This window comes from Thunnus albacares, chromosome 1, assembly GCF_914725855.1.
Source record: "Thunnus albacares chromosome 1, fThuAlb1.1, whole genome shotgun sequence".
Taxonomy (NCBI): Eukaryota; Metazoa; Chordata; class Actinopteri; order Scombriformes; family Scombridae; genus Thunnus; species Thunnus albacares.
In genome coordinates this window covers 25,963,681-25,974,661 of record NC_058106.1, presented here as the reverse complement: position 1 = coordinate 25,974,661, position 10,981 = coordinate 25,963,681, and the positions used below count along the sequence as shown (strand labels likewise).

Here is a 10,981-nt window from a genome sequence, read left to right as displayed (position 1 = left end):
TCCACCACTGTATAGTGGTATCAGAGCAACAATTATACAGTTTAAAATCTGTTAGGGCAGTTTAGTTTAGACCCATACATTCTTTTACCAATCATGTTTTAGTTTTAGTTTTGTTTGCTCTGAAGCCTGATGACTGAAAGTCTGGTTTTAGAGTTCCTCTGTATTTTCATTATCTCACTTCTCGTCAGACCAACTCACGTCAGTTCTGCTTTCTGCTTGTCATTGACTTACTTTTCCTCTGTATTCCCATCTCTCTCTATGTAGGCCATTGTGTCACATGAGTCGAACTATTTGTTACAATGAAATTGGTTTTTGCTAGTTTTGTTCAAGTGCTCTTCATCACTCAATTGTAAATCAGGATAAATTAAGTGATATGCCTCACAGGCTGCAGCAATATAATTGTTTAAAAATAATGCTCAGAGGACATAGTCATGAGTGAATTTGTGGCGATGCAGAAGTACTTTTTAAGAGCAGAAATAACCTTTTGTCACTGTAAATGTTAAGTAGTAGCAGCATAAAGCATGTAAACAGAGTAACCACAAAAAAATCTGTTGCAAGTTATATTAATATTATCTATTTGTTATGTATTTAGTATGGAACCAACATCTTAAATTGACTGATTTATTGACTGACTGATATATGGACAACATATATTCACTGAATTAAGGGGTTTTATACACAAAGTATTGCAGAGGTCACCCAAAAAATTAATGGGTGTGATGGTGCTATCGATAATAATGTTTTATATGCTCAAAATACTAGAAAGTGGAATGATGGTGGCAGCATGGAGCATAATGGTGTAGTGTCATGGTCCCATCCATGACTACAGAAATCTCTAAATGAAAAGATGATTTAAATCAGTTTATGTGAAAGGAAAACAGACCTGGATTAAACAGTATTTAGTAAATAGCTGCGATGAGTTTGTTATGTCACCAACGATTTTGAACAGAAGCAGTGCTAGGAGACAATAACAGGAAATAATCTGAAAGTGTGCTTTCCTTCGCATACTACTGAATTATTAATTCTTTGTTGCATGTCATTATGATCAACCTAGTGTCTTCAAATACACTTACTGAATGACAGACTCAGAGGTTGTTTGACACTTTAGAATATGCTCTAATGTCACTTCCAAAACCACAAAATGAGCTGTGAGTAGCATAAGCTGCTGCCAGAAACACATTTTAAATACTGTTAATATTTTCCTTAATTCAAATTTAATTCTCTATGGAAATGAAATAAGTTTTCCTGTGTGGCCTCCAAGATAAACGAGCACAAGAAACTCAAACAAACTCCCGTTACTCACTAAGGCTAGAAGGCTTAAGAAAGCAATGTAGTGTCGAGATAGGTTGCTTTGACCAATTTTATTAAAAGAAACATAAAACAAACACAGAACAACTACATTTAAGTTATATATTAAAGAGGGCTTGTTTTATATACAAGGCAAACTCGATGAGGACAAAAATAGAAGAACAAGTTATAGATGGTCTTGCAAGACCAGCCATATAGAGAGGAATGCATCTGGTGACGACCATGGTGGATTCTGGTTTAAATGTGGACGAGAGCGGTGAAACAACCGACCATGTTCAAGGTTTCTAAACCAATTCAACAAGTTTTGAAGGCAGAGCTACAATAAGGGAGGGTAATTCAAACAAGAAAATGTAAAAGAATTGGATTGAACGTTTGGAGGCACAGCTTTCACAGCCATCTAGAAGCTCTACAACCTTGACTTTATCTAGTTGTCTCCACACATTTTCCTCCAAGAGACTAGAATGAAAGAGAAATTACAAAAAGTATCATGATTCAACAACAGGGAAAAAGATGCAGGTGGTCTCAAAGCCTGGTCAGCAGTGACCATTTGTTTATTTCTCTACACAAACACAACCATCTCTTGCACAACACATGGTATGTGTGAAACAGAGCTCAGCTCTTTTTCAATGTTTCTTGGAAATCATATAATTCATTGCAACCAACTGCTACAACTACGTCATTACTGCCATCAAGCTTCTTATTAGCTCACTGACAAGCCAGCTTTCGTCGTACCTCATGAAAAAAAAAAACCCAAAACAAAATTCTCCCAGGAAATTGACAATATCATAAACCCGAGAAAGTCGATAAAAATGACTCTAACTTTCTACCATTATCTCCTCTTCTTGTCACTTCTTTCTCACTTCCTTCTCTCCCTTTCATCTGTTCTCCTATATCTCTTTTTCCAAAATATCCCAAGAAGAGGGCACTGTGGGACGCTGCCTAATGTGAGGGCTTTTAAAATAGTTCTGGTTGTTAATTAAGGTCACTTTCTGTGCGGGTGGGGTACATCAGAGTGAGTCTCAGGGGCAGAGGCGGGAGGACAGGAATGGGACTTAATACTGTTATGTTTGCTGAGCGCTTCGTCAAAGTCCAGCTGGTGGCCGCTGATCGTGATGTCCATGCAGCCGTGATAAAAAGCCGTGACAGGGGTGGCAGGTAATGGGACATCGTCTGAGAGAAAGAGACATTGAGCAAAATCAATGTACTGCAGATATATTGGTATAGGTGTATATGTAATATGTATGTATATAATGTATACGTTGAAGTACAATACTGCCAAACATGTATTTGACATAATTTAAAAAGAGTGTTTCCATTGCATAGTTTGTCAGATACTGTAGCGCTGACAAGTTTATTTTCCAACAGTAAAATGTCCTACTCATTACATAACTTGGTCCCAATATTAAAAAAATCCTTATCCAAAATTCTTATGCTATGTGTTCACGTTTCTATCAGCCATATAATTTTAAGACTTTTTAAACTCTCAAACACCAACATCAGCATCAAAATCCAGTATCAGTCAGTCTAGAGTAAATATTTTCAAAGCTGAGTTTATGGCATACTTTGCAATTGAAAAGACATTACAAAACTGAGGGAAAACACATCTTTTTTTGTGGGTTACAGGAAAGCTGCACACTCATAACTCCAGAGAAAGATAACAACTTCCTTCTTAGGAAACTAACACAACAGATTTCAGCAGGATTTAAAGTTAATTCTGAAAACTGGATAAATCTGGTTCAGTTTTAGTCAAAACACGAGCTGTCATATTTTCGGACTACTCGTTGACAAGCTACAACTTCTTCACTTTTGATATGGTATTATATTCAGATGAAGGGAGAGTAACTAATGAAATTTTTTTTCATGTACTTGTGCTTTTTTTGATTAAAAACATCTGTAATTCTATTTTCACTTTAGTAGATTAAGTAGGGGGTAATCTACAGCTCTTCGGTTACAACATGACGATGTTTCATTTAAGTTTGCTAAAGTACTCATATTGAAATGATTATAACCAGGAACCCTAACCCCTAACCCTTAGTCACTTTACCTGCTGCTTTATAACTGACCTGGTATCCCACCAATGTAGGTGCTGACAGGGTTCTGCATGGTGGAGTTGAGGCGCTCCAGTGCCTCCTGCAGGGCATCAGACTTTATGTATTTAACAGTGGAGGAGTTAGCTGAGATTTGGATATCTGTTGGAGTTACGTTCAGCTGCACCGTCAGCCGGTCGGGGTAACAAAACATCAAAGAGTCCAGCGTTGCCACTGAAACGCCATCCAAGAACACTTGAAGGTTCTGGGGCAGAGAGGGGGCGACAACATTGCAAGCTTTAAGCATGTGTGTTTGTGTATTGTATGTGTATGTGTTAGCCTGCATGTAAAATTACAAACGTGCTTATTTACAACAAACATGTAAATGCACTCACAGCCTCGTCTTCTCCCTGCGTTACCACGGCGACCGAGAGGGGGACCGTGTTGTTGTGGACAAGAGCAAGGAGGACCCCTGTGCTGCTGGACAGACGTACGCTCATCGTTACATCCACGTTCCAGCTCCCAGAATCACCTAGTCACACAGACACAGGGAAAAGCAAATGTATTTATATTTCTGAAAACATAGTAACATGTTCATTTCCTTGGTCCCAACTTTAAAGACGTGTTTATGAATTCCTGAGAATATCCTGGAAAGGTTATATTCCTAACATATGGCATATATGGGACATACAGTATATAGATGTAACAACTACAAAGAAACCTACTGTATATGTCTGTTTTGTGCCTTAGCTGGTCTACATTGCTATATACAGTACTTAATGCTTTTGAACCCGTCTGGCGAGACTAGGGACTTCCTGTGTGGAGTTTTTATGAGCTCCACATGTGTTTTCTCCAGTTGCTTCAGTTTCCTCCCACCCTGAAACACATGCGTGTCAGATAATACTTGACCAAGGCACCATCCTCTAGATGTGGTTCTGGGCTATTATGCTGTGGCTGCTCAGTGCTTCTAAATAGTTCTGATGGATGAAATGCAGAGGCTGAACTTCCCCAGGGGGTTTTAATAAAGTACAACTTAACTTACTCACTGTAGTCAATGTTGAATTGTGCCAGTCCTTCACCAGTGAAAAAAGAGCCTCGTTCAACAAACACAAAGCAGTGTTTGCTCTCCTTCTCCTGGATGACCTCCTTTACCCCAGATGCCCCCTGGTTCATCAAGTTCCATCCCCGGATGCAGCCATCAAGTCGGGGGTTGATCTAAAGGACGGATGGATAAACAGTACATCGCTGGATTGGAGCTGGTCCAAAGTAAATTCCTACATATTTACTTCACTGTGTTATGAAATTGATTACTTTCAGACAGGTCAGCTTACAGGTTTGATAACGTTGTCAGTGCGGTTGGGCAGACCAGCGATGTAGACCTTGGTCTCCAGTTTGCCATTAACTGAAGTAAAGAGACTCTCAGGGCTGTTGATGCTCATTACAGCTTCCTTGCTGATCTTCACACTGATGCTGCTCTCCAGTTCATCCACAGAGATCTGCATGTTACACACAGTGCTGTTATCATAACTTTTTCTCACCTTACTACAGCTGAACACAGTTTAATACAATCACCAAAGCATGTAACTACCACAACAGAACCCACTTCCAGTCAACTCAGTTTATCTAAGTTAGAGATTTACTAGTTTACAGCTCTTTCTTACCACATGCCACTGTCCATCATTGATAGCTTTGCCTCCACTGGTGACCTTAAATGTGTGCTGGTTTTTGAACTGGACTTCAATGCGACCACCTCTTAGCCCCAGCATGAACCATGAGTCCTGGGAGGACTCAGCATACAGAACAACTCCCTCTGGATCAAATGTACGGAAGTCAAACTCTGCTGCAAACCTAACAGCCAGAAATAAGAAGACAAAAAGAAATATGAGCTTACCCACTAATCTAACTAAACATGTAATTGAATTGCTCACATTAATGTTTCAGCCTAGTCAATGAAAATCAAGTTTGAGTTGTTTTTTTTTACTTTAGACTCCCTTTATTTCTAATTATTTTCCTTCTTTTTTCATAATTTTGTCAATGCAGTGATATGTATGTATACACAGTATGTGTGAATGTGTTTACATATATATTGTACATATATATTCATTTATTGTATTGTTGAATACGTTGGCATATATTAGGGTAGAAAATAGTAAAACATATAAATCCCCCCAAAAAGTATACTTCACATACATTAACATTCACTAAGTTTTTCATGTGTGAATGTGTTTTTTCAGGCATTTACTGATTTAATCCATAGTAAATAAATTCCTAGAGCAACTTGCTTGAGGAAGGTAAAAGTTAAAAAATCATGCCTGTTTATGTTACTGGAAAAATGACATTTTTGTGTCATGTAGGCTGAGATGGAGCTGTAAGCCGCATGTTACAGTCTTCAGACAATAGATACTCCATCCGGAAAACCCCTGAACAAAGCTGGTAAGAATTGTGGTTAAGATTTTTTTTTTTGGTCAAACTACTGTTTCTAAGGTCAATGATGAAATTTCACACTTATCGTTGTGAATCATCTATCACTGCCAACTGTCAAGTCTCATACTGAAAACAGAATTAACTTTTAGGGTAACTCTTGTTAACTAAGCATAAAACGTTTGCACTAAAACACAGAATACTTTTATGATCTTTTAAGGAAATAAGTGTACTACATTTTTGTGTATGTGTGAGAAAGACACTCACTTTGTGTTCTCAGGCAGACGAAAGCGCAGATAAATGACAGGAAGCCCTGCGAACTGCTCCCCCAGGTAAAGCATCTCGGGATGTTTAAATTCATAGAGATCGACACAAACTGGGATTGATTGACAGTATCGCTCGTCCGCCGCCAAACGAAGACCCCGACGACCATCACAGTGGCATGTGTAGCTGCCCACTGTGTTTATACAAGTGCCATCGCACACGTTCATCTTGCACTCGTCCACATCTGCAACAACAGGAACAGTCGTATTTATATTTAACTCACAGTCATATTTAAAACCCACATAAACGACTTAAGTCGCTAATTAAAGAATAGTAGGAGGTAGGAAAAGGACTGTAGAGTCAACCTTTCTCTTTGTATTAGATTGTGGGGTTGTTATTTATAGACATGCTCTTATCTCTAATCTCAAACATCTGCATGCTGTCTTTCATTCAGCTCTTAGATGACTACACCATATGGCAGCCATCATTGTGTCTTGTATCAGAAGGTGGGCTGGCCTTCCCTCTCTGTCAGGCAAGATCAGCACTTTTATCTATTCATTTCTAAAGGACTATTGTATTTCAAAAACTACCACATTATGTATCGTCACTCCTGCACCCAAGACATTCTACTTTTAATACCCGTTCTCAAGACTAGCTGACATTAAATGTTCCTGCAGTAATCTTGGAAAGACGGCCTTCAGATATTTTGCCCCGTTTGTCTGGAGTGTGTGTGATTACTACTATTAATCAGTGGGATTTTAACAAACAAAAACTGGTGCACACTATTCTCCGCTTTGTCACGTGATAGTGAGTTTTGTCGGTCAGGTTATATGACTCAAGGAGGTAAAACAAGTACAGTAATTTCAGGTCTCACCGTCGCAGGTTTTGGAAGTGAAGTTGTACTTGAGTCCCGGGGGACACTCACACTCGTACATGCCCGGTGTGTTGACACATTTAGAGGGCGCTTCACAAATACTGGGGTACAATCGGCATTCATCGATATCTGGAAAACAAAGAACAAACTCTTTTAAGATTTTGGAATATGAAATATCTAAGTCCTGATTAAAACAGTAAATGGCAAATAAACTACAGTATATGGGGGTAACTTCAAGAGTAGTTTTGGCACATGGATAAAATGAACCAATGTGACTGAAATGAGATTAACTACAGAAACCTACGCTTACATTTAAAGGAGAATGACCTACCTAAATAAAACTTAAATGTGAAAATAAATGTGAAAATAATACAGGAAAAGTTTCAGTGGCCAACTTTGAATGTAGTGCTTAAACAACTATTCAATCGGCAGAAAATTAACCAACAATGTTGACAATCAATTGACCATTAAGCCATTTATGAAATAAAAACAAAAAAACAGTTTCAAATTAAATTGTAAATTGAATATCTGTGTTTTGAACTGTTTGTAGATGTCTCTTTGGGCTTTGTCACATAGGCATTTTTTTTTTACATTTCATGGACTAAAGAAAACATTAATTGAAGACTCAAAAAATAATTGACAGAGTAATTGAAAAATAAAAATAATCACTAACTGCAGCACAAAAAAAAGTTATAATAGTACATAGCTTTGGAAAATGGCAGACAGTAATGTACAATTTGGGATTTGTATTGACAAGCTACGTGCAAATCCCCTTAACCAATCAAAAAAAATGAAAGCAAATGTACCAATCTGGCTCAGTTCATGTTTGTGAAGACTTTGTACTGAACAAGCATTCAACACACTCAAAGACAAACAGTGAATGAACTGCCCACACACACACACAAAAAAAAGGGAAAGCTAGAAAAAAATATGGAAATGAGACAACAAGCAATGACAAATAATAAGCAGGTCCTAACAGCCAAGATGATCTGTTTACAGCGAAAGGATGAACGAACTTTTCAGATGCCTTAAAACCAAATCCTTCCCATTCCGTTACATAAGAGGTCACCTCAGGTTAGTCTCAAAAATAACAAATGTTTCAGGCCCTGAGGACAGCAACAGCTGGAAGATCAGAGATTTGTTATGAAGTGCATAGGGTTCCTCCATTCATATGAATAAATAAAAAGGAAGTGGACATGTGTGTATATGTGTGTATGTTTGCTCAGCTGCTGAACATCACTTTATAGGAGTCTCATTTCTACTATAGGGGCAGTAAAACAGCTGGTTGTCTTCATATATGACACACACACACAAACACAGCTGTACACAATTCATCACATTACTGCACTTCAGATGTACAAATTGCAGTCTTACCCGTGCACTTGATTTTGTCACTGATGAAGTAGCCTTCTTCACACATGCAGTGGAAACTGCCGGGGATGTTGTAGCATTTTTGGTTACACCCTGCTGGAAACTCAGGATCTGAACACTCATTGATGTCTGCGCAGTGATAAAAAAAATCATACCACAACATGTATCTGTATCTGTATTATCAGCATAAAGACTGATTTTATTTGAAAGGATCTTTGTAATCAACATATAAGTACATATATCATCTCAAATTATGTATCAAGGCTCACCATTCTCACAGCGTGGCCCCTTCCAGCCGGGCTTACACACGCATGTGAAGGAGGCCTGGCCGTCAATGCAGCGCTCTGAACCCTCCCTGTAGCATGGAAACGGCGTGCACTGGTCACTGATCTCTGCCACACAACAAACAGATTTTTTTGACACAGAAACAGGATGTAATAAAAACGTAACCATGACATCAACCGTAATAAATGTTTTAACAAAATCCATGTGGGATAAAAACAGATGATGACAGGAGATGGCAGGCGAGACTGTTTTAGATCTACTTTAACTTTAACAGCATGCTCATGTCAGTCTTAGCCATAATGAAAGCATCTCACAGGTGAAGCGAACATTGATTAGCCTTACATAAAAATGCAAACATCTTCTACTAAAAAAAAAAAAAAAAAATCCCCTCACCCTTTACACAAGTGCGGAGATCAGATGGGATGACAGTATCCGAGTTCTGGTTGTTGATGCCGACACGGTGTGAACCCAGGCACACTTAAACAAAGAGTGTTTTTTTTTAAAATCAGAACGAGACCAGTAAAGGCAAAACAAAAAATACATTAAAACATGTTAAGAGGCACAATAAATAATGCAAAACTTACCAATATACTTGGGGTAGAAGTACTCCTGAAAGAGAAAGGACAGAGTGTACATTTTGTGGCGCATTCTTCAACTTCAGTGCATGTTTTTGTGTCTTAGTTGTATATTAGTGTGAGTCTTGTCATAGGTTGGTTACATATATGTATTAAATATTGTAGTCCTGGCAGGTGTGTTGCCAGCTTTTGTTCAATAAAACACAACATCTGACTACATCTACATTGCGTTTCTCTTTTTTCTTCATCATACTGGAACTGAAACATCATGGTACATGTTAGTGCCTACACACACACACATACTATCCCTCTGTTTAATCCATCTATAATTTCACTTCTTCTTCCTCCCAGAAAGCACCAAACCATACAGTGTGGTCACGGGTTTGCCCTCTTTCTTACCGTCTCCGGCTGGTTCTCAAAGATCTCCCTGGCCTCCTCCTTGTTGCACAGCTCCTCGATGCACTCCCTCTCCAGGTTGCCCTTCTTGCTCTCCTCAAACAGAGAGTTGGCTCTCCTGTGCCTGCTCAGGAATTGGGAGGCTGTGCTGTGGCTCAGGACTAAGAGATACACGGACACACAAGCACATACTCAATTATTGTGTAAAGCTATAATTTGATTGTCAGTGCTGTTGTTTGCGTGTTTACTATAAATTTACCCTATTACAACAATAAGAGCTGAACAAACTGTGCAGTGACACTTTCAAATGTGTGATTAATGCATAAAAAGCAGGCATATGCAGCTGCATTGTAATAACACATGACTGATCCCAGCAGGAATTTAAGTCCTCTGTTTCCTCATGACAGATGGCTGATGTGGCTGGGGGTGCCTGCATGGACAAAGTGGACAACCTAATTATGATTTGGCCTGGAAAAGAAAAAGGTCATTGCGAAACCGTTATTTCCAAGAAATGACCTCTGGTTGTTGTAACACGGAGTTCATGTTGTCCAAGCTTTTTTTTTTTTCAACGGTGTAGAAAAAAAAAGGAGTCATGACCTCCGCACACTTTCTGTTCTCCGTGTTAGAAAAAGTTATAGCTCAACTTTTAACAAGCTTTCCCAACATGCAGGCTGAGAGCTGTTCGTTTCCAACTGGGACACTGGGGCTAAATAGACTGTAACGGGATATTTTTTTGTGAATTACACCAACACGTAGAGTTCAGATACAAACACTGACATACTTACATCGATAAGCATCGGCGAGCGTCACAAGAAATACGAGACAAGCCACGGTTTCCCCAAGTGCCCGTTTCTTTCTCCACATAGTCGAGCCGTTCTTCCTGCTAGGCCACGGTTTGGCTCTGAGTAAAGACTGGCTGAGCACAGGTCCGTGTGAGGGGGGAAAAAACTTTATTCTTCCCGAAAGTGTTTTCGTAGAGAGAGAATGAGAGAGAGAGGGAGACAGAGAGAGAGAGTGAAAGAGAGAGGGAGAGAGAGGGAGAGAGAGAGAGAGAGAGAGAGAGAGAGAGGAGTGGAGAGAGCTGCCAGGAGAGCAGAGAGGGAGAAAGAGAAAGAGGGGTATGAGGCAGCTAGGGAGCGCTGCAAACACACACACACACACACACACACACACACACACACACACACACACACACACACACACACACACACACACAGTAGTGTATCCATCACTTCAGAGGACATTACATAGACTTACATTCATTTCCTGGAGACTTCACCTTAACCTTAACCACCACATGCCTTACCATAACCCTAAAGTAACCTTAAATGTAAACCGAGTCTTCACCCTAAAATTAATGATTTACGTCAAGGGGACTTGCTTTTTGTCCCCGTCAGGGCGGCGAGTCCCCACAACATGTGGAATACGTCGTACATACACACACATACACACACGCTGCC

General features: G+C 39.4%; 1 protein-coding gene across 2 annotated transcripts; it reads right to left on the bottom strand.

Annotated features, from left to right (window-relative positions):
* Positions 1-1,342: 1,342 nt before the first annotated feature.
* pros1 (protein S) lies at positions 1,343-10,592 on the bottom strand. 2 transcript variants are annotated; one of them, XM_044352148.1, is made up of 14 exons: positions 10,307-10,591; positions 9,525-9,682; positions 9,135-9,159; positions 8,944-9,027; positions 8,535-8,657; positions 8,269-8,394; positions 6,895-7,023; positions 6,024-6,264; positions 4,997-5,183; positions 4,667-4,831; positions 4,382-4,550; positions 3,731-3,867; positions 3,372-3,600; positions 1,343-2,478 (listed from the first exon to the last, which is right to left on the bottom strand). In XM_044352148.1, exons 1-14 carry the CDS (start codon positions 10,383-10,385, stop codon positions 2,291-2,293), a joined length of 2,040 nt encoding a protein of 679 aa, XP_044208083.1. In that variant the 5' UTR covers positions 10,386-10,591; the 3' UTR covers positions 1,343-2,290. The 2 variants fall into 2 exon arrangements, with proteins under 2 accessions (XP_044208083.1, XP_044208092.1); XM_044352157.1 differs by lacking the exons at positions 1,343-2,478; positions 3,372-3,600 and having other exon boundaries at positions 3,767-3,867; positions 4,378-4,550; positions 10,307-10,592.
* Positions 10,593-10,981: the final 389 nt, after the last annotated feature.

Bases quoted from the DNA above. Each gene is read 5' to 3' on its own strand.
- pros1 (XM_044352148.1), bottom strand. From the start codon at position 10,385: ATGTGGAGAAAGAAACGGGCACTTGGGGAAACCGTGGCTTGTCTCGTA. The intron at 5,184-6,023 runs GTGAGTGTCTTT...TCTGGCTGTTAG, and splicing joins CGTCTGCCTGAGAACACAAA to GTTTGCAGCAGAGTTTGACT. The intron at 2,479-3,371 runs GTCAGTTATAAA...TCTTTCTCTCAG, and splicing joins CTACATTGGTGGGATACCAG to ACGATGTCCCATTACCTGCC.